General features: G+C 44.6%; 1 protein-coding gene across 1 annotated transcript in view; it reads left to right on the top strand.

The window, feature by feature from the left end:
* MBTPS2 (membrane bound transcription factor peptidase, site 2) overlaps positions 1–24,436 on the top strand; it is a 63,909-nt gene that overhangs the window by 21,276 nt on the left and 18,197 nt on the right. Inside the window, exon 7 of the mRNA XM_073670745.1 lies at positions 23,118–23,298. Within this exon, the coding sequence (XP_073526846.1) occupies positions 23,118–23,298 (181 nt within the window). The remainder of the gene's footprint in view (positions 1–23,117; positions 23,299–24,436) is intronic.

The following is a 24,436-nucleotide window of genomic DNA, read 5'->3' on the forward strand; positions in this document are numbered from 1 at the left end:
GTACACATTCTGGGGGAGATATAACGTCCTTCGTATATGATCCCGGTCACTGCCTCACATATCCCCCCCCCCCCCCCGTTCAAACTTGTGGGGTTGAACATTTGTCACCATACAGGGTGCCCGGGACAGGGCATCCGCGTTTGCTTGCGGCTTCCCAGGGCGATGTTCCACAGAGAAACTGAAATTTTGCAGTGACAGGAACCACCTGGTGACTCGCGTATTCCTCTCCTTGGCATTCCTCATCCATACCAAGGGTGAGTGGTCCGTCACCAAGCGGAACTGATGCCCGAGTAAATAATAACGTAGCGATTCCAAGGCCCACTTAATAGCCAAACACTCCTTCTCTACCACACTATAGTTTTTCTCTGCCGGGACAAGTTTCCTACTCAAGTAGGTGACCGGGTGCTCTTCACCATTCACTTTTTGTGACAATACCGCCCCTAGGCCTAGCTCCGAGGCATCTCTCTATACAATGAAGGTTTCCTTGAAGTTTGGGGCTGATGAGGAACGGCTGTCCACACAGGGCCAACTTCATGGATTGAAAGGCTTCTTCTGCCTGAGGGTTCCACCAAACCATTAACGATGTTTTTTTCCTTTCAAGAGATGGGTCAGGGCCGCCATTCTCCCAGCAAAATTAGGTATAAACCAGCGGTAATACCCAAGGATGCCAAGGAACGCCCTCACCTGCTTTGTACTTGACGGTCTAGGCCAGTTTTTTATGGCCTCAACTTTATTGATTTGGGACTTGATAACTCCTCGGCCTATCACATACCCCAAATATCAGGCTTCCTCTAGCCCTATCGCACATTTTTTGGGGTTTGTCGTTAACCCCGCGGCTCTGAGAGAATCCAGCACCTCTTGTACCTGTGATAGGTGCGTATGCCAGTCGATGCTAAAGATGATAATATCGTCTAGATACGCGGACGCGTACTCCTGATGAGGCTTGAGCACTATGTCCATCAACCTCTGGAATGTAGCCGGGGCCCCATGTAACCCAAAAGGTAAGACCACATAGTGATATAGACCCTCTGGAGTTACGAAGGCCGTCTTTTCCTGCGCCGATTCTGTGAGAGGTACCTGCCAGTAACCCTTGGTGAGATCGAGCGTGGTAAAGTACTGGACCTGCCCCAGCCTCTCAATCAGCTCATCCACCCTGGGCATCAGATAAAGGTCAAACTTCGACACTTCATTTAGTTTTCGGAAATCGTTACAGAAGCGTAACGATCCGTCTGGTTTCGGAATCAATACAATGGGGCTAGCCCACTCACTCCGTGATTTCTCAATGATGCCTAACTGGAGCATCTGTTTTACCTCAGCTGTGACGGCTTGCCTCCGGGTTTCGGGTACCCGGTACGGTCTCATTCGCACCCTTACCCCAGGTTCGGTAACAATGTCATATTGGAGAACTGTAGTCCTACCCGGTAGCTCTGAGAACACGTCGGTATTCTGCTGCACCAGCGAGCGAGCCTGACGTTGCTGCTGTTTAGTGAGGGCATCACTTATCCTGACCTCTCCGGACGCATCCCGGGCTGAAGTTAGAGAACTCTCTGGCGATATGCCCGGAGTGACGTCTACAACTAAACACTCTCGATCTTTCCAACGTTTTAGCAGGTTTACATGGTAAAGCTGCTCAGGTTTCCTCCTTCCGGGCTGATACACCCAGTAATTTACCTCCCCCACTTTTTCTCGAACATCATATGGCCGATGCCACTTGGCCATGAGCTTACTCTCGGCTGTGGGTACCAGTACTAACACCCGATCGCCCTTGTTAAAAGACCTGACTCTGGCTCTTTTATTATAGGTGCTCCTCTGGGCTGCCTCGGCATCTAACAGATGTTCTTTCACGATGGGCATGACCGCCGCGATCCGGTCCTGCATACTAGCCACGTGTTCAATTGTACTCCTATGTGGAGTCGGCTTTGTTCCCATGTCTCTTTGGCTACGTACAACAGACCCCTAGGGTGTCTGCCATACAATAACTCAAAGGGAGAGAACCCCGTGGAAGCCTGGGTAACTCACGGACGGCGAACATTAAATAGGGTAGCAACATGTTCCAATCCGTTCCGTCCTTAGAAACCATCTTTTTTAACATGGACTTGAGGGTTTTATTGAACCATTCTACTAGCCCGTCGGTTTGAGGGTGGTACACCGAGGTGTGCAATTGTTTAATTTTTAGCAGTTTGCATAGTTCCTTGTCACTTTGGACATAAAAGGGGTCCCCTGATCCGTTAGGATCTCCTTAGGTAGTCCAAGGCGACAGAACATGGTAAACAGCTCCCGTGCAATCAGTTTTGCCGAGGTGTGGCATAGCGGTATAGCCTCTGGGTACTAGGTGGCATAGTCGACGACCACCAGTATATGTTGGTGGCCACGGGCGGATTTTACAGTGGGCCCTACTAAGTCCATTGCAATCCATTCAAACGGTACATCTATCACTGGCAGGGGTACCAATGGGCTACGGAGACTTGTGGTGGGTGTGGTCATCTGACATTCGGGGCAGGATTCACAGTACCTTTGGACCTCCGCGAAAATCCCCGGCCAAAAGAACCACTGCAAAATACGCTCTTGCGTCTTTTTAACCCCTAAGTGTCCACGTAGCAGGTGTGTGTGTGCCAACTCCAGAACCACCCAACGGTACGACTGAGGTACCACTAACTGTTCCACAACCTCGTCCCTGATTTTGTCTACTCTATAGAGCAACTCACCATTGACTACCATGCGTGGAAATACAGTATCTGCACCGGGCTGTTGAGCTACGCCATTTACCTCTACCACCCTTTCCCACGCCCGAGTCAGGGTGGGATCCTGTAGCTGAGCCGTCCCAAACGTGTCCCCGGGACACTTCCAGCTCGGGGATCGATGGGGTCTCCTCGCCCCCTCCTGCCAGCACCTCTAAGGGAAACCTATCAGGGTCACACTCTGTCCCTAGGTTGGACACCCCTACGGCAGGTACCCCTGACTCGGGTTCGTCGGGTACAGCGCCTGTAATACATTTTACCGGGGGAGAGTGGATTTTGTTTTTCCACAGAGTCCAGAACAGGGGCAAGTCTCTTCCCAACACAGTCCCATAGGGAAGACTTTTTGCCACCCCCACCACATGTTTTATATCTCCACATGGCGTGGACAAAACTACCTCCGCGGTTGGGTATTCTCGGAGGTTGCCATGGATACACACAACCCCAACTGTCCGTCCACCAGGGTTGTCTCCTGCCACCAGCGACCCATGTACCAAAGTCACTAGCCTCCCCCAGTCTAGGAGGGCCTCCGTGGGGTACCCATCAACCAGTACCTGGCACAGTTGGAGTTCACTGTCCCAGGGGTCGGCGCTTGCCGTGCAGACAGTCTGGGCATACATTGAGACCCGGCGGTTATACCCGCAGTCTATGGGTTCCATAGTCAGGGGGCAATTAGCAACCACATGTCCTGGCCCCTGACACCGCCAGCACCTAATGGTGGAGGTACTGTTAGGTCTTATGACTGTTTGGGAGGGAACCGGTCTCCTGCCACTCTCATTCCGGGGTATCCCTTCAGCACGGGTATGGCGCTGACTGTCCTCAGCAAAGGGACGCGACCCCTTTCCCGGTTCCTGGGTTGGCAGGGAACGGCGTCACAGCCGCGAGGGGGCAGAGTCCCGGATAAAGTCCTGAGTGGCCGAGTAGCGCTCGATCAGGCTGACCACCTGGTCGAGTGTGCCGGGGTCCCCTTGCCCCACCCTACGTTGGATAGCGGCTGGCAGAGTCCTCACCAGCCGGTCAACCACCACCCTCTCTACCATCTGGGCTCGAGACAAAGTCTCAGGCTGGAGCCACTTCTTTACCAGCTGCAGGAGGTCATAAGCCTGAGACCGGGCGGGTCGGGTCTCCACATAGGCCTATGAAAATACACGCTGAGCCCTCACGTATGTATTGACCCCCAATCGGGCAAGGATCTCACCTTTGAGCTTCTGGTAGTCCTGGGCGTCCTCCCAACTGAGGTCGAAGTAGGCCTTTTGGGCATTGCCGATGAGAAACGGAGCCACCACTTCTGCCCACTGGCCCGCCGGTAGGTTTTCCCGCTCTGCTGTGCGCTCATAAATGGTCAGGAAGGCTTCCACATCGTCCTCCGGTCCCATCTTCCTCAACGCTGAGTGAACCTTGTCCCGGGCCTCTCGACGTTCCGGGGCTGGCACCGTCGACGTCTCCTGCAAGGCAGCAATCTGTTGCAGCAACAATTTGTTTGTTTGCTGCTGCTGCTGCTGGGTGAGTACCGACTGCTTATACAGTTCCATTTTGTCCATGGGGTGGAACTGAAAGGTGGCAGGCCAGATTGTGGTCATGCAGCAGCCAGTGGGGGTATGCCTCAGTCACTATGCCCGCATTCTTCACCAAGCTGTAAGGCGGCGGTGTTCACACCGTGCAGTAACTGAGGCAATGACCCAAGCAAGTCCAACATAAACAGCTTTTATTCAGCAACTCACGGGTACACAGAAAGTCCTCCGGTTCGCAGCCGGGTTACCATGAGTCCATAAACAATGGTTGCCGTGGGCAACGGCCGCGCCTGGCCGCTCAGAACCTGACAGGTGCAGAGCCTTCCTAGGCGTGGGTTCAGCCACCCTCAATCCTGCTGAGCTTTCCTGCTATGCTCCTATCACTATGCTCCAACATAGAACAACACTAATCCTTAGTGCAGGGTTTTTAAAGGACCTGTGGCAAGAGGCACTGGAAAACCTGGGTTGGAGGGAGGAGGCCGCCCCACCGCCTCCTGTGACCTTCTCCAAGAAATGAAGGCCCTGCCGAGTTTTTACTAATCTGCCTTAGCCTGACTAGGTCAATGCTCACCTTCATTCCTGCATTGCAGCTGCAGATGTGTCTGTGACTGCAATGCACTCCAATGGGTTTAATAGGTCTCTGTACACATTCTGGGGGATATATAACGTCCCTCGTATACGATCCCGGTCACTGCCTCACAGGGCCTATATCTTCTAGATATGGAATCTTTTTTTTTTCCCCTCTTAGCCCAGACAACCCCTTCAATTAAGTATGAATCAAAGTTTTGTTCATTGAATTTCAAGCACAACCCTTACATTTCGTTCATTTATCTGGAAGGATGGAGACGTTGTGGATATTGAGATTAGGAGACATGTTCCTGGCTACAAACATCTTGTCTCCATCTAGTTTCTTTCAATGAATGTGAGTTATACTCTACGGTTGGTCTGCGGTGACTTATATTCCACCAAATATGTATTGATTAAGCATCCAAAATGCCATCAGTTCTTGACAAATCTATTCTTAATTTCTGCAGTTCATCCATCCGTACAATATAGATAGTTATTGGAAAGGAATGAAGTTACAGATTGTGAGCCCAGTAGTAATTATTTTTCATTCATGCTGATAACTTGCTGGAACGTTGCCTCAGTGTCAGACAGACGTTACATGAGATGTGCGGTGAAACTGAATATAAACTAATGACAGGGCATTCCCAAACCAGGGGGAAGAAAATACCGTGTCCCCTCTCATATAGAAAATACCGTGTCCCCTCTCATATAGAAAATACCGTGTCCCCTCTCGTATGGAAAATACCGTGTCCCCTCTCGTATGGAAAATACCGTGTCCCCTCTCGTATGGAAAATACCGTGTCCCCTCTCGTATGGAAAATACCGTGTCCCCTCTCGTATGGAAAATACCGTGTCACTTCTCGTATGGAAAATATAATGTCCACTCTCGTATCTGATACTAATATCTCTAGACTTGTGCACCATGAGAACGTGGGTAAAGTGCACCTGATGCAACCACTTGTCCTGAGTATCCTGGTCCCTGGCAGTAATCACTGTGCTCCCTTATGAAGAGGGCAACTCCTCCACGTCACATTTCCAGATGTGGGAGAATCCTCTGCCACCTTTTCTAAAGCAGTGACGTACGGAGATGCTTAGTCATATAATGTCCCCTCTCGTATAGAAAATACCGTGTCCCCTCTCGTATGGAAAATACCGTGTCCCCCCTCGTATGGAAAATACCGTGTCCCTTCTAGTATCTGATACTAATATCTCCAGACTTGTGCACCATGAGAACGTGGGTGAAGTGCACCTGATGCAACCACTTGTCTTGAGTATCCTGGTCCCTGGCAGTAATCACTGTGCTCCCTTATGAAGAGGGCAACTCCTCCACGTCACATTTCCAGACGTGGGAGAATCCTCTGCCACCTTTTCTAAAGCAGTGACGTACGGAGATGCTTAGTCATATAATGTCCCCTCTCGTATAGAAAATACCGTGTCCCCTCTCGTATGGAAAATACCGTGTCCCTTCTCGTATCTGATACCAATATCTCCAGACTTGTGCACCATGAGAACGTGGGTGAAGTGCACCTGATGCAACCACTTGTCCTGAGTATCCTGGTCCCTGGCAGTAATCACTGTGCTCCCTTATGAAGAGGGCAACTCCTCGACGTCACATTTCCAGACGTGGGAGAATCCTCTGCCACCTTTTCAAAAGCAGTGACGTATGGAGATGCTTAGTCATTGATAATCGTCTTATAAAAAGGTGAAGTCAAGTTAGTTAGTCAAGCAGGTCACTGTCTTCAAAATCTCAGGAAATATCTCCTATTTCAAATTGATAAAGGATAAAGGTCATTAGATTCCTGCTGCTTGAACCATGGGCCACATGAATCGGAGCCTGGCGACGCGATTGCAGCCAGGTATATTGTACTCTGAAGCACAATGGTGTTTCAGAGGAAACATAGCATGAAAAGTCGCCAGGGACTATAGGGAGAGACCTGACTAGTCCGATGCGGCTCCCGGCCAGCTTCTCCCCGCACCTGACTGAAATCGCGCAGCCAGGCTCTGGCTTATGCCGCTCATGGTTCTGGCAGCCTGAATCTACTGACCGGTTCCCTTTAGGTGCGGAGATGTCAGCCTAATCAATTTTGGAGGCAGATTAAAGGGAATCTGTCAGATCCTTGAAACGTCAGAAAACACTCTCACTTCCACTTATAACATGTTTCCAACTTCCCAATAATGTCTTTGATACCAGAGTACCGGCCTTGCTTGATTAACATGTATTGGGCGATGCCGCGCACAACTAGTCGGAATGTGGCCAGCAATATGCCATATTTTTGGTCACATGACTGCCCGCTTCTGGCACTGGAGAATCCTGAGGATTCACAAGTCTGCAGTCACATAGAGTGACTGGACAACACCCTTAAACAGTACCTGTGGTTTCATACTAAACCTGTAGAAAGTGTGATCCTGCTGCCGCCATGGTCACAAGTTAGTTTTGTTGCACATGTAGAAACTTTCCCAATCCTCATGGTTTGTAAGTTGCCATCTTTTTGTGTTTTTGAGCACTAAAGGTGCTGGAACTTCCTTTCCCTCTCTTTCCATCATGCATTGAACCTGTCATTGTCCAATGGCATGCCTGCCTCAAAAGCCTCTTCTGCATGCAATTTGACAGTTAGGAGAGGAGTGGAAAGCCAAATACTTCCCGTCCTCCCTTTTGTACTCCTTCTCGGCGTTACTACAGTTTTTAGATTACACTTTATATCAGACCGTAGATAGGAAACACCTAGTTGCTGGCACTTTAGATTGATTTTTCAGATGCAAGACAGCAAAATTGTGATTTTCAGATTGAACATTCAAATTTATTTACCTTAGAATCTGTCATCAGGCTTTTTCTACGTAGTCGGAGTATAGCATGATGTAGGAGCAGAGCTCCTGATTACAACAATGTATCACTTACTGGGCTGCTTAGTGTAGTTTTGATTAAAATATCTGTTTTATCAGCAAGAGATTATCACTAGAGGACTACTAGGTCTGCTGCCAGGTAGTCCAACCCCGCCCCCACCACTGATTGGTAGCTTTCTTCCTATGCACAGTGTACACAGAAAGCTGCCCATCAGTGGTGGGGGGGTTATACAGAGCTCAGCCTTCAGAGAACTGCTAGATTTGCAGCAGATAAAATCGTTTTTAATCAAACTGCAGCAAGCAGTAAAGTAAGTGATACATCACTGGAATCATGTTCTTTGCCCCTACATCATGCTACTCTCAGATGGGGTAGCAAAAACTTTGTTACAGATTCCCTTTAAATGAGATCAAGTCAGGGTGCTACATCAAGTTTTCTTTCACAATTCGATTTAAGGAGATCAACTGTCCTTGTACTGTGCCCACCATAAAACGGAAGCCAAAGAGCGACAGACTGCCATTATTGCTGCCATGTTAGAAGTGTATCTCCTACCTCATTATACAGGTGCATCTCACTATATTAGAATATCATCAAAAAGTTCATTTATTTCTGTTCTTCAATACAAAAAAGTGAAACTCATAATATATAGTCATTACAAACAGAGTGATCTATTTCAAGTGTGCATTTCTGTTAATGTTGATGATTATGGCTTACAGCCAATGAAAACACAAAAGTCATTATCTCAGTAAATTAGAATACTATATAACACCAGCTTGAAAAATGTTTTTAAGGTCCGAAATGTTGGTCTACTGAAATGTATGTTCAGTAAATGCACTCAATACTTGGTCAGGGCTCCTTTTGCATCAATTACTGCATCAATGCGGCGTGGCATGGAGGCGATCAGCCTGTGGCACTGCTGAGGTGTTATGGAAGCCCAGGTTGCTTTGATAGCTGCCTTCAGCTCGTCTGCATTGTTGGGTCTGGTGTCTCATCTTCCTCTTGACAATACACCATAGATTCTCTATGGGGTTAAGGTCAGGCGAGTTTGCTGCCAATCAAGCACAGTGATACTGTTGTTTGTAAACCAGGTATTGGTACTTTTTGCAGTGTGGACAGGGGCCAAGTCCTGCTGGAGAATGAAATTTCCATCTCCAAAAAGCTTGTCGGCAGAGGGAAGCATGAAGTGCTCTAAAATTTCCTGGTAGACGGCTGCACTGACTTTGGTCTTGATAAAACACAGTGGACCTACACCAACAGATGACATGGCTCCCCAAACCATCACTGATTGTGGAAACTTCACTCTAGACCTCAAGCAGCTTGTATTGTGGCCTCTCCACTCTTCCTCCAGATTCTGGGACCTTGATTTCCAAATGAAAATTGGAACTCTGGCACCTTGTGGAGTGTGTCTATGACTGCCTTCTGGACATCTGTCAAGTCAGCAGTCTTCCCCATAATTGTGGAGCCTACTGAAACAGACTAAGGAACCTTTTTAAACACTTAGGAAACCTTTGCAGGTGTTTTTTGTTAATTATTTTAATTTACTGAGATAATGACGTTTGTGTTTTCATTGGCTGTAAGCCATAATCATCAGCATTAACAGAAATAAACACTTGAAATAGATCACTCTGTGTGTAATGACTCTATATAATGAGTTTCACTTTTTGTATTGAAGAACTGAAATAAATTCACTTTTTGATGATATTCTAATTTAGTGAGATGCACCTGTATATCGAGTTAGTAAGAGCATTATAAGCACGGAGTACAGCAGCCGTGAGAGCCCTCCTGGATTAGAGTCATATAATGTCTCCAGAGCGCCTGCTGTAAATAAAGCTCTTCACGCACCTCTCGCAATTTTAGCAACTAATTAGACATTTATGTCAAGGAAAATAAGTTTGCCGTAAAGATTACTCCGCAGAATGCCCCTTTAGCTTTGGATGTGTTATAGGAAGCGTACAATGTTTTTTTGCTTACTTTTTAATACTGGTATGAAGCCCACCCTTATCGTGGCTCTGGATGCAGGCTGCTGACTACATTGGCGCATGGTCTGCCCATTTCCAAATCATAATATAGTGTAGTGATGATTGACAGGAGAAAAAAGCGCATTACTCCATTACCATACTACAGGAAAGTTGTGAATTCTCCATTAAACAACTCATTATATTTTCATGATGTAAAAAACCTGATGAATGATTTATACAGTATTGTGAATGGATCCTGGTCTTGACCTGCAGTGTATAATTCTGTATAAAGGATATTATCACGTTTCATGTTGTTTGGGTCTTTGACATTATAATTCGGGGCTGAATAAAGACTTGTTTTACTCCAATGATCCTTTTGACTAATAAAACTGCTTACCTATAATCCCTTCCTGAGCCAGGTACGCTGCCGTCTCCCCTGCCGGTGCTGACATTGATACCAGTATCTCCGGCATTAACCACTTGATGTCACACTGATAGTGTGTGCTCTGTCTCTATGGATAATGTCATTATTCACTGCAATGAGGTGTGAGAGCTGTTTCTGATTAAACATGTACACCTACAGCTTGTGGATGGGGCGGCCACATTGAAATGCCATTTTTCTAATTATTTTGAAGAAAACTGGAATGCCAATAAAGCGAAAATAGTGCCTTATCCGAGATACAGTGGGGAGGCCATAGGCAATGGCGCCCACCTGGTGAGGTTGTGTGACCACAGCCACTGAAAAGCTCAAGGCTGCTGCAGACCCATGGCTTGAAAAAGATAAATGGAATGTAAGGGTTAATTTGCGCTGCTGGTATAGAAGAATGGAAGAGAAGAACAATATTCAGGAATGCGGTTTTCTTAGTCAGTTCTTCCCGTTTTCCAGTGCATCACATGAGAAAATGAATGATGTCGTTCAAAAGTACAACTTGTCCCACAAAAAAGAAGCCCTCATATGGCTATGGGGACGGAAAATTAAAAAAAAAAAAAAAAAAGATTGATCTTGGAGTAATGGGGGAAAAACGAAACCGCAAAAACAGAAAATTGCAAGGACATGAAGGGGTTAAAGGAAACCCATCACAATAAAATGCAGTGAAAACTGAGGTACAATGTTGGAGATCAAAACCAGCTGTACAGATTGCTATGTTATTTGTGGAAAAAGATTCTGTAGAGCCTATAATTTATCCATTTATGTATAGAAACTTCTGCACATTGTAGGCTTAGGAGTCCAGTGGGAGGTCTTAAACAGCAACTGATGGATATTTGCATAAAATCATGCAGGGAAGACTGTGAGTAGGACCGCCCACTGGACTCCTAAGTCCTCAGTGAGCGATTTATATAAATAAATGACTGGTTATAAAAAATCCCTTTACATAGTTATACAGTTGAAACCAGAAGTTTACATACACTATATAAAAAGACACATGTGCATGTTTTTCTCAAAATCTGACATGAAATCAGAATAAACCTTTCTCGTTTTAGGTCAATTATGATTACCATCATTTTTAATATTTTCCAAATGCCAGAATAATGAGAGAGAGAGAATGTTTTAAGGCTATGAGCACACGTTCAGGATTTGAAGCAGAAATTTCCTGAGTGTTTCTACATTTCCTTGGCAGGAAAAAGTTGCGGAAAAAACATGCGGTTTTGCCTGCAATTTTGATGCATTTTTTGAAGCGTTTTTGTACATCAATGAATGCTTTTCGGAGCTAAATAACGTTATTTGGTGGGACATTGCTTTTTGGATTGTCAGAACTGGGGTGAGTATATTGGTTAATTTAAATGATTAAAGAATGTGTCAGTTGTATTTCAAATAAAGTGTTTACTCTGTGTCTGTGTGTTTATTTAACTCTTTACTTTAATTAGGTTTGGTGTTGAAAGGGTCTGATTGACACCTTGTCATCACCAAGCAAAAGAGCTAGGTGTCAGCTAATTCCATTCATGTAATTTCTGGGGCAGCTGTGAGCTGCTATTTTTAGCCTAGGAAGGTGCCATTAGGCAAACATGGTCCCTGGCCATTATTAACAGCTCACAGCTGTTTTGCTAGCCGCTACGTCCCCCCGATCAGCACTCAGCAGTGCTTTGGACACAGCGTATTTTTGCTAAGTCCAAAATGCAGTGTTCTAATTCCGCACTTTTGTTGTCAGTACATGTTAATCCACCGCATATAAATGACACTTCAAGCGGTCAAAATCTGCAGCGGAGACTAGCATGTCCGGTACAGAAATTGACATGCTGCAGGTGAGTTTGGGTACAAGGCCACGGTCAAATGCCGCTGCAGGTTTGACGCTGCGTGCCTATGCAGCGTCAAACCCGCAGCGTCCAGATGTTACAGCATAGTGGATGGGATCTATAGAAATCCCATGTCCACTATGCGTGCATCAGAGGCTGTGGATCAACTGCGGACACTGACATGAGGCGCGTCTTTCAGGACCGTAGCATGTCAAATACTCTTGCAGAGTCGCTAATCTCCGCAACAGAAATTTGACCACTAGAATGTATTGAATGCGGTAAATACGCAAGGTTCAGTGAACACATGTGGATTTACCTGCGTTCAATAGAATGCAACGTCTTGGACGCAGCAAAAAATATGCGTCCAAAGTGCAGCTACATCCGGATCGTGGGCACAGAGCCTAAAATTAAGAAAAAAAAAAGGCATGGGCACCCGCGTAATTTTTATAACCAGCAGAGGGAAAGCCAACCGCTTGGGGCTGATATTAGTAGCCGGGGATGGAGCCATTAGCCAACTATGCTCTCTGGCTATTAATATCAGCCCTCATCTGTTTGTTTAGCCTTTACTGCATAGATTACAGGGGGACCCCAGAAAAAAATTGACGTGGGGTCCCCCTATAAAATCTAACCAGAAAAGGCTTAACAGACAGCTGCAGGCTGATAGTAATAGCCAGAGAAGGGGTCATGAATACTATCCCCCTCTGTGGCTATTAATATCACTCCTCAGCAGTCCCAGAAATGGCGCATCCATAAGATGCGCCAAATCTGGCGCTTAACCTCCGCTCTTCCCATTGCCCTGGAGCGGTGGCGAGTGAGGTAAGACGCCCCCATTACTAACTGCGTAGTAAAGTTATCGCCGTCTTTTCAATAAATACATGGCCAGAATAAAGTATTTTAATGAAATAAAAAACACATGGTTTTAAAAAAAAATTTATTGCGCTGTCCGTCCCCGAAGCCTTCGATCTTCTGAAAAAAACGTAAAAAAACAAACAACCATATCCCTCACCTGTTTGCCATCACGAAGCAGTCCACGATTACCGCCACCGATTGTCCCTCGGTGATCCGGGTCACTTCTACATCAGTGACATCAGCAATCACTGATGTCACTGCTGTAGTAGACAGCAATGTATACTGACAGGGGTGTAAAATCACTCCTGTCAGTATACATTGCTGCTGCTGGAGTGAGGTCACTGGGGTTCATCAGCTGATCAGCCCCGGTGAGCTCACCACCAGTACTGGTGGGAACAATCTTCAGAATGTTCCCACGGTGAGGTCACGTGAGCGATCAGCAAATTCGCGCCCATTGGCTTTAATTAAAACGCAGCAAATCCGAAGGTATAGTTATTATACCTGCGGATTTGCTGCGGTTCAATTCAAGTCAATGGGCGCAATTCCCGGCAGAAACATGCAAAGAATAGACATGCTGTGTTTTTTTCCGCAATGGTAATCCTGAGTGGAAATTTCCGCATCATGTGCACAGCACATCAGGATTACCATTGCAATAGCTGGCAGACGGATTGGCAAGCATTTTCACCGCATTTATGCGGCGGAAAAAACGCAGTGGAAATGCAGCAAAAACGCTTCATGTGCACATAGCCTAAGGCATTTTTATTACTTACTGCAAAGTCAAAAGTTTACATACATTTCATTAGTATTTGGTACCATTGCCCTTAAACTGAATGACTTCGGTCAAACGTTTGGGATATCTTTCCACAAGCTTCTCACAATAGTTGGTCAGAATTTGGGCCCATTCCTCCTGACAAAACTGATGTAACTGATCCAGGTTTGTAGGTCACCTTGCTCGCACCTGCGTTTTCAGCTTTGCTCATAAATTTTCAATAGGATTGCGATCAGGGTTTGTGATGGCCACTCCAAAACATTAACTTTGTTATCCTTAAGCCACTTTGCTACCATTTTGGCAGTATGCTTCAGATCATTGTCCATTTGGAAGACCCATTTCCCCCCAAGCTTTAACTTACTGGCTGACGTCTTGAGCTGTTGCTTCAGTATTGCCACATAATCTTCTTTTCTCATGGTGCCATCTATTTTGTGAAGTGCATCAGTCCCTCCTGAAGCAAAACAACCCCACAACATGATGCTGCCACCCCCGTGTTTCACAGTTGGGATGGTGTTTTTTGGCTTCCAAGCTTCCCCCTTTTTACTCCAAACGCAATGATGGTCATTATGTCCAAAAAGTTCAATTTTAGTTTCATCAGACCACAGGACATGTCTCCAAAAATTAAGGTCTTTGTTCCTGTGTGCATTTGCAAACATTAATCTGGGTTTTTTTATGTTTCTTTTGGAATAATGGCTTCTTCCTGGCAGAGTGGCCTTTCAGCCCATGTTGACACAATCTTACCAGCTTCCGCCATCATCTTCACAAGGGCTTTTGCTTTTGTCCTTGGGTTGATATGCATATGTCAGACCAAAGCACATCAATCTCTGGGACACAGAACGCGTCTCCTTCCTGAGCGGTATGATGACTGGCCATTCCCATTTTGTTTGTACTTGCGTATAATTGTTTGTACAGATGAATGAGGCACCTTCAGGCTATGTGCCCACGATGCAGAAATGAAGCAGAAAATTTCTGCAGCATTTCTGCATCTCCCTGGCAGAAAAAAACACATGCAGATTGTGCATGCGTTTTTCCTGCAGAATATATGCGGAATACATGCGGATTCACATGCATATCCACATGCGTTAACGCATGTGTTTCCGCATGCGGACTGACAAGCACTTTCCAAGCGATTTTAGCATCACTTGGAAAGTGCTTGACAACTAGGTCACACTATATAAATCCATGCAAACGGCATGGATTTATATAGTGTGACCGTAAAAATAAAAAAATAAAGCTATACTTACCCCCGATCCCCCGCCGCTTGTGCTGTCGTGCTCGTCGTGGCTTCTTCCGGGTTGCCGGCATCTCGCGAGACAGCCTGCGGTCACATGACCGTGATGTCATCTCAGGTCCTGGAAGGTAAGCGCTGCAGGGGCCGCCGGACAGGTGAATATAAACTTTATTTATTATTTTATTCTTTTTTTACAGGTACAATGGTACCCAGGTCTGGATGAGAGTCTTCTCTCCTCCAGAACTGGGTACCATCCGCACATGGAGACGCATAAAATCCGCTTGTACAAATGAACAGACACGGATTCTATGCGTCTCAATGCAAGTCAATGGCGGCGCTTCCGCTGCGCTTCCGCAAAATGAATGAACATGCTGCGGATTTATTTGCGCTGCAGAAATGCTGCGGAAAAATCCGCAGCATGTGCATTGACACTGCGGAATGCCATTGGGGACCATGGGGTGCAGATTACCATGCGTTTTTGATGCGTTTCTGCTGCAGAAATTCCGCAGCATAAACGCATGAAAAACGCATCGTGTGCACGCAGCCTCAGGTACCTTGAAATTGTACCCAAGGATGAGCCAGACTTGTGCAGGTCCACAATTCTCTTCCTGATATCTTGGCTGATTTCTTTAGACTTTCCCTTGATGCTACACAAAGAAGCAGTGTGTTTCAGGTGTGCATGAAAATACATCCACAGGTGTGTCAGAAGCTTCCAAACACATGACATCATCATATGGGCAGTCCAGAATTGTTTAAAGGCATAGTAATCTTAGTGTATGGAAACTTTTGACTTTGCAGTAAGTAATAATAATAATCTTAATTTTTATATAGCGCTAACATATTGCACAGCGCTTTACATACATAATTATCGCTGTCCCCATTGGGGCTCACAATCTACATTCCCTATCAGTATGTCTTTGGAGTGTGGGAGGAAACCGGAAAACCTGGAGGAAACCTACGCAAACACGGGGAGAACATATAAACTCCTTGCAGATGGTGTCCTTGGTGGGGTTTGAACCCAGGACCCCAGCGCTGCATGGCTGCAGTGCTAACCACTGAGCCACCGTGCTGCCCTAAGTAATAAAAATGCCTTAAAACATTCTCTCTCTCTCATTATTCTGGCCTTTGGCAAATATTAATAATTATGGTAATCCTAATTGTCGGGAAAGGTTTATTCTGATTTCATGTCAGATATTGAGATAAACATGCAGCTTTGTCTTTTTATGTAAGCTTGTGGTTTCAGCTGTATATTAATCTGCTTAGCTTATTTTGTTTTTAGCCATGATGACTGAACTGCATTTTCAATGTGACAGGTTCTCTTTAAATGTATTTGGAGTTTGCAAAAAATAACAAGCCATGAGAAAATGTAGTCCTTGAGATGAGATCTCAGGAGCCTCAGCTGTGAGAAGAAAACAGGATGTCCGCTCACTGCTCCTCCCTGGCCTAGGTACATGCCGACATAGGGACAGAATCTGTAGTGTGGGTCCAGAGTATTAAAAGAACAAAGTCCAGCGGCCTGCCTGTATCCCACTAAAACTTATTTATTAAAAATACATGGAAGAAGTTCTTAAACATAATCACAACAGATGGTAATTGCAAAAAACGTATTTCCACCGTTTGATATGGGCCTTCTGTATAGTAGTGGACAACCTCTTTAAGTCTGAGCTGTGTATAATCCCGCCCACACCACTAATTGCACTTTCTGCCTATGCACAGGGTACACAGAAAGCTGCCAATCGATGGTGGGGGTTGGGTTACATAGAGTTTATGAATATATAGGACAGCAGGTTTACTAGTCCTCTAGTGTTAATCTTCTGCTAATACAATCGTGATTTTATCAAACTGCAGCAAACAGCCCAGTAAGTGACATGTCATTGAAATCAGGGTCTCTGCCCCTACATCATGCTGCTCTCAGATTAGGTAGCAAACACCAGGTGACAGATTCCCTTTAAAATCAGCTGTGATGGTCACATGACCTACAATATACTCATGTGACAGATTGTTTAAAAAGAAAAAAATATCAATACCATGTATTCAACCAAAAAATATATTATCGTCCTATATAGTGACCAGGTGGAAAAATATCCAAAGTCATATACTATAGTAATAATAATAGTATGTCGTTTTGGTTGTTTGTCCAATATGGCCACTGTATATATTGTCCCAGCAGTATTAAGTTATAGTTGCTGATTACATGGTGTTTGAGCATTGCTCAACTGAATTAAAGAACAATGGGCCTGATTCATCAAGACCGGCATTGTACACGGTCTTGATGAGGGGGCGTGCTGAAGTCATGAATTGGCGCACACCCCTTCATAAATCAGGAGCTCTGGGCGAGCAGTGTACACCTTTAACACCAGAATTCTATGGTGAAATTCTTGGTGAATAGGGCCCTATTTCTAAAGGTCATAAGACCATCACCAGTGATTTTAAAAGGGGTGCAATTTCCATTTTAAAACTGGCTAGTTGTAAGGAATCATATCAAAACTCATAGGTTGCTCCAGGCTCATGTTCCATGTGTACAACTTGTTTTATGAAGTTTGTAATTAAAGTAAAAGGAATCTGTCGTCAGGTTTTTGCTACCCCATCTGAGAGCAGCATGGTGTAGGAGCAGAGACCCTGATTCCAGTGATTTGTCACTTCATGGGCTGCTTGCTGCAGTTTTGGAAAAAAATCCCTGTTTAAATTCTGCAGATCTACCAGTTCTCTGACTGCTGAACTCTGTATAACACCGCCAACACCACTGATTGGCAGCTTTCTGTGTACACTGTGCATAGACAGAAAGCTGCAACTGAGTAGTGGGGGAAGGGTTATAGAGAGCTAATGAATATGGAAGACTACATGGCAGTAGGTTGACTCGTCCTTTTGTGATAATCTCCTGTTGATAAAATAGTGATTTTACCAAAAACTACAGCAAGCCACCCAGTAAGTGACAAATCACTGGAATCAGGGTCTCTGCCTCTACATTATGCTGCTCTCAGATTACATGGCAAAAACCTGGTGATGTATTCACTTTAATGGATATGTCCATGCCACTGGACTGTCTTCTTTAGATTTCCATATTTGTTGCTAATTTATAGGCAATACACATAAAAAGTATTCAACCCATGGGGTATTTTCTTGTTTTATGTCCAAACAACATTGAAATACTTGTAAGGCTGTGTGTCCACGATGCGGATTTAATGCTTTTATTAATGCGTTAATGCGTATTTCCGCTGCGGAAACGCATTAAAATTGCTTGTTAAGATGTCTGCCATGTTCCCCAATGATAATCCGCATCTACTGTGCACATGCTGCGGAAATTTCCGCTGCGGATTATCATTGCGGAAAAATCTGCAGCACTACCAATTATTGTGTGATTTCGTGGCGAGCAGTGGGCGTGGGGAGCAGTGAATTTTTATTGTCCTTAATAGCCGGCACACTGTGCCTGCAGCGCAGCTCCAGGTATGTACGGACCCCCTCATCCTGGTATCCTTGACACCGCCTGATCCCCGTCGCGCTGCACAGAAAAAAAATAAACCATTATACTCCCCTCCTCTCTCCTCCAGCGCTGTGTCCCGCTCTGTGCCTGAATAGTCACTGCTCCCCATGCCAGGACTATGTGCGTGGGGAGCAGTGACCATTCATTCTCCCTAATAGCGCGCACACTGTAGCCGCAGCACGGCTCCTGCTGCACTCGGCGGTCAGTGAGCCCGCTATTAAAGTCCATGAATATTCACCACTCCTCCTCTAAAACCTAGGTGCGTCTTATTGTCCGAAAAATACGGTACTTTGAAATTGCAAAAAAAAAGTGCAATTGCACAATGTTTTTTTTTTTTTTTTTTATTAACCATGTTCACTGTATGGTAAAACTGACCTGGCAATATAGGTAATTCTCCGTATGAGTACGCAGATACCAAACATGTATAGTTTTTTTTATTATTATTTAAGTGATGAAAAAAAATCGAAAATTTGTAAGAAAAAAACATTTAGCTTTTATCGCCATTTTTCAAGACTCGTAGGATTTTAATTTTTCGGGATCTGTGGCAAAATGATTGCTTATCTTTTGCGCCCTGAGTGGACGTTTTTATTGATAACATTTTGGGGTAGATACGATGTTTTGATCGCCTCGTATTGCACCTTATTACAATGCTGCGGCAGCCAGAAGAACGTAAGGCTGGGTGCCCACGTAGCGCTTTACAAGCATTTATGCTGCTGAATTTCCGCAGCATAAACTCTTGGGAAACGCTTGGTAATCCGCCCCCTATGGTCCCCAATGACAAGCTGCTCTTTCAATGCCCATGTTGCGGATTTTTCCGCAGCGTTTATGCTGCGCTCAAAAATCCGCAGCATGTCCATTAATTTTGCGGACACGCAGCGTAATCGCCGCCATTGACTTGCATTGGACCGCGTGACATCCGCATCACTACATCTGCACATGCGGATATCACACGTTTCAATGTGCGGATGGTACCCAGGTCTGGAGGAGAGGAGACTCTCCTCCAGACCTGGGTACCATAGAAACTGTAAAAAAAAGAATAAAATAAAAAATAAAGTTTATACTCACCTTCCGATGTCTTCCCGGTGTTTTGTCTGCTCCGTTCGGTGTCTTGCATTGTTCGCGTTGATGTGAAGGACCTGCCATGACTTTACTGAGTCATGTGACCCATCACATGGCTCAATGACATCACCACAGGTCCTTCACAGCCCCGCAAGCAGTGCAAGACACCGGACGGAGCAGACAAAACACCGGGAAGACATCGGAAGGTGAGTATAAACTTTTTTTTTATTATTTTTTACCATTCTTATTCTTTTTTTTAACTAACTTGGTCACACTACTATAAATCCATGCCGGTTGCATGGATTTATATAGTGTGAACAAGTTGTCAAGCACTTTCCAAGCGATGCTAAAATCGCTTGGAAAAGCACTTGATAACCTGCATGCAAAAATGCTTGACAAACGCTTCTACCTGGCGGGAAAAACGCATGTACAATCCGCATGCGTTTTTCCTGCCAGGGAGAAGCGTAAAAAATGTGCTTCATTTCTGCAACGTGGGCACATAGCCTAACTGTTTTTTTTTATTTTTTTTTTCTCATTACCCTGTTTACTGATTGGATTAATTTATTTTATATTATGATAGATCGGACTTTTACAAACGCAACGATACCAAATATGTGTATTTTTTTCTATTGTTTTATTTTTAATGGGGCGAAAGGGGGATATTTGAACTTTTGCTTGTGCAAAATACATCAGCAAAAAAACAGTCAAAAAAGTATAAAAGCAATCATGAATCGTCCCCTTAAGATACTATTTTTATTTTGGCTATATAAGCTGAAGCTACGTTTTTTCCTTTAGAACAGGGAGGGGGATTGCAGCTTTAGAGTTGGATTGCTGCATTTAACTTCTCCATCGGTCATTTTGAAGCAGAATACATAAGATGTAATGTCATGGTCCTTGCTTTGCACAAATACAACCTGATTTCCAGAAATCCTTAAGTCGCTGGCCTCCAGTTATGTCTCTGTAATAGGCACGACGGACATTTTTCAAGTATTAATCAATAGCGATCAATTCTGCTGATTCAGCTCCCATTCACTTAATAGCTTCAGTTCCTTGCCCTTAGGAATTGCTGCTGACAGTTTCCCTTTGGGAATCCATTCACAAATTACGGATGTTTATAGGAAAGGAAGGAATTTCTTTTCAGCTGCGGTATTTTTATTGTTTAAAGTTATTTACCACGTATCACTGCAGTTTGACATCTCGCTCTTGGACAATGGGCTTCATAGCAGCCTATTTCAATATTGGAGTATCACATTATTCGCAGTTGCCTAATGTGTTTCTAATATCACAAGAAGGAATGATTTGGATACCTAACTTGCTTTAAGGAGAACTTATCAGTAACACTTCCCCTGCGCAAGGAAGAAAGACCAAATGTTCTCTGTGTACTTTCCCATTATCAAAGCGGTGCTGACAAAAAGTTACAGATAATTGCCACTAATGTAGACTGGCTGTCTCCAACCAGACCAGGAACAGCTGAGTGGCACAATAAGAATGTAATATTTCATGCCATCGCTACAATAACATAACTCACAGTTAGGTCCACAAATATTTGGACACTGACACAAGTTTTGTTATTTTAGCTGTTTATGAAAACATTCAAGATACAGGTATAGTACAGACCAAAAGTTTGGACACACCTTCTCATGTAAAGATTTTTCTGTATTTTCATGACTATGAAAATTGTACATTCACACTGAAGGCATCAAAACTATGAATTAACACAGGTGGAATTATATACTTAACAAAAAAGTGTGAAACAACTGAAAATATGTCTTATATTCTAGGTTCTTCAAAGTAGCCACCATTTGCTTTGATGACTTCTTTGCACACTCTTGGCATTCTCTTGATGAGCTTCAAGAGGTAGTCACCGGAAATGGTCTTCCAACAATCTCGAAGGAGTTCCCAGAGATGCTTAGCACTTGTTGGCCCTTTTGCCTTCACTCTGCGGTCCAGCTCACCCCAAACCATCTTGATTGGGTTCAGGTCTGGTGACTGTGGAGGCCAGGTCATCTGGCGTAGCACCCCATCACTCTCCTTCTTGGTCAAATAGCCCTTACACAGCCTGGAAGTGTTTTTGGGGTCATTGTCCTGTTGAAAAATAAATGATGGTCCAACTAAACGCAAACCGGATGGAATAGCATGCTGCTGCAAGATGCTGTGGTAGCCATGCTGGTTCAGTATGCCTTCAATTTTGAATAAATCCCCAACAGCATCACCAGCAAAGCACCCCCACACCATCACACCTCCTCCTCCATGCTTCACGGTGGGAACCAGGCATGTAGAGTCCATCCTTTCACCTTTTCTGCATCGCACAAAGACACGGTGGTTGGAACCAAAGATCTCAAATTTGGACTCATCAGACCAAAGCACAGATTTCCACTGGTCTAATGTCCATTCCTTGTGTTCTTTAGCCCAAACAAGTCTCTTCTGCTTGTTGCCTGTCCTAAGCAGTGGTTTCCTAACAGCTATTTTACCATGAAGGCCTGCTGCACAAAGTCTCCTCTTAACAGTTGTTGAAGAGATGTGTCTGCTGCTAGAACTCTGTGTGGCATTGACCTGGTCTCTAATCTGAGCTGCTGTTAACCTGCGATTTCTGAGGCTGGTGACTCGGATAAACTTATCCTCAGAAGCAGAGGTGACTCTTGGTCTTCCTTTCCTGGGGCGGTCCTCATGTGAGCCAGTTTCTTTGTAGCGCTTGATGGTTTTTGCAACTGCACTTGGGGACACATTCAAAGTTTGCCCAATTTTTCAGACTGACAGACTTTCATTTCTTAAAGTAATGATGGCCACTCGTTTTTCTTTACTTAGCTGCTTTTTTCTTGCCATAATACAAATTCTAACAGTCTATTCAGTAGGACTATCAGCTGTGTATCCACCTGACTTCTGCACAACACAACTGATGGTCCCAACCCCATTTATAAGGCAAGAAATCCCACTTATTAAACCTGACAGGGCACACCTGTGAAGTGAAAACCATTTCCGGTGACTACCTCTTGAAGCTCATCAAGAGAATTCCAAGAGTGTGCAAAGCAGTCATCAAAGCAAAAGGTGGCTACTTTGAAGAACCTAGAATATAAGACATATTTTCAGTTGTTTCACACTTTTTTGTTAAGTATATAATTCCACATGTGTTAATTCATAGTTTTGATGCCTTCAGTGTGAATGTTCAATTTTCAAAGTCATGAAAATACAGAAAAATCTTAAAATGAGAAGATGTGTCCAAACTTTTGGTCTGTACTGTATATAAAGTGGTTTTTGCAAAGGATTTCATTTTAATGAAAAAAGTGTGTTTGTGATGTACATTTTATCACTAACATCGCACTGGGGACAGTTTAAATACTACACAGGACATGACAGGTTCCCTTTAAGTAGCTCATGTTTTAATGTTTACAGCAATAGTGGAGTTCATGTATAAATTAATTGCAGGGTGGTGATACACAAACATACACTATGTGGCCAATAGACAGTGTGTTTGTACACCTGCACTTTATTCACTTTCTGTTTTCCTTTTTTGTGTACAGTTCTTCCTTATAGACAGATTAGTATATCTTCATACCTGTTCCCTTTCCTTTAAAGACCAGACATAATGTGACACGCTGTAATATGAAGCCCTGTTTGGCCTGTGGACAGATCCTCCTTGTTCCTGCACAGAATAACTAGGCAGTACTTGACTGTAGATCACTCATTTTCCAATAATAGAACCAGTTTACAGTGGCTCCTGAGCCTTCATAGCTCCGGCCTCAGCGCCCTGTACCACAAAGGACTACTGTAAATTCATGTCTGCTTTATAATTCACTAAAAGAATGATGATAGTTTTTTAAGTTGATTGATCCATAACAAAGGCAAAACCTTGTTTTTTTCCTCAATGCAATTTTTTACTTCTTTCAAGGAATCTCCAGCAAGTGGACCAAGAGGTTTGTTTGTCCGAGACATCATAACCCAAATTCAAGACTGTCCAGTGAGAAGTGTGGATGATTGGCATAAATGTCTATCTGACATCTCCTTAAAGCCCCAATCCGGCTTCTGCATCAGCACTGCAAGTCTCCAGCAGCTGCATTTCCCCAGCAGAGGTAGAATAACAAGTGCTGAAACATCCGTCAATAATGATCATGGTTTTTTTTCATATTTCTATTTTGAGGTTTACAGTAATGCCACATCTTTGTTTTATCAGCATAATGTCTCGTTCACACTGGAGTTTTCTAGAAAACTTGAGACTCAAGAAATTATGTGCAGATGATAATCCTGGGGCGTTGATAGGAAAGAGTGTTTGTAAAAAAACGAAACACATATTGTGTATATATAGTCATTGTGACACAGAATTAATTACACACTTTACACGTTGTGACACTGCTCAAAAAAATAAAGGGAACACTTAAACAACAGAATATAACTCCAAGAATATCAAACTTCTGTGAAATCAAACTGTCCACTTAGGAAGCAACACTGATTGACAATCAATTTCACATGCTGTTGTGCAAATGGAATAGACAATAGATGAGAATTATTGGCAATTATCAAGCCACCCTCAACAGAGGAGTGGTTATGAAAGTGGGGACCACAGACCACATCTCAGAACCAATGCTTTCTGGCTGATGTTTTGGTCACTTTTGAATGTTGGTTGTGCTTTCACACACGTGGTAGCATGAGACGGACTCTACAACCCACAGAAGTTGCTCAGGTAGTGCAGCTCATCCAGGATGGCACATCAATGCGAGCTGTGACAAGAAGGTTTGCTGTGTCTGTCAGCGTAGTGTCCAGAGGCTGGAGGCACTACCAGGAGACAGGCCAGTACACCAGGAGAAGTGGAGGGGGCCGTAGGAGGGCAACAACCCAGCTTCAGGACCGCTACCTCCGCCTTTGTGCAAGGAGGAACAGGAGTAGCACTGCCAGAGCCCTGCAAAATGGCCTCCAGCAGGCCACAAATGTGCATGTGTCTGCACAAACTGTTAGAAACCGACTCCATGAGGGTGGTATGAGGGCCCTACGTCCACAGATGGGGTTGTGCTCACAGCCCAACACCGTGCAGGACGCTTGGCATTTGCCACAGAACACCAGGATTGACAAAGTCGCCACTGGCGCCCTGTGCTCTTCACAGATGAAAGCAGGTTCACACTGAGCACATGTGACAGACGTGACAGAGTCTGGAGACGCCGTGGAGAGCGATCTGCTGCCTGCAACATCCTTCAGCATGACCGGTTTGGCAGTGGG

This window comes from Phyllobates terribilis, unplaced genomic scaffold (genome assembly GCF_046119375.1).
Source record: "Phyllobates terribilis strain yellow unplaced genomic scaffold, ASM4611937v1 Scaffold_2__4_contigs__length_985480577, whole genome shotgun sequence".
Classification (NCBI taxonomy): Eukaryota; Metazoa; Chordata; class Amphibia; order Anura; family Dendrobatidae; genus Phyllobates; species Phyllobates terribilis.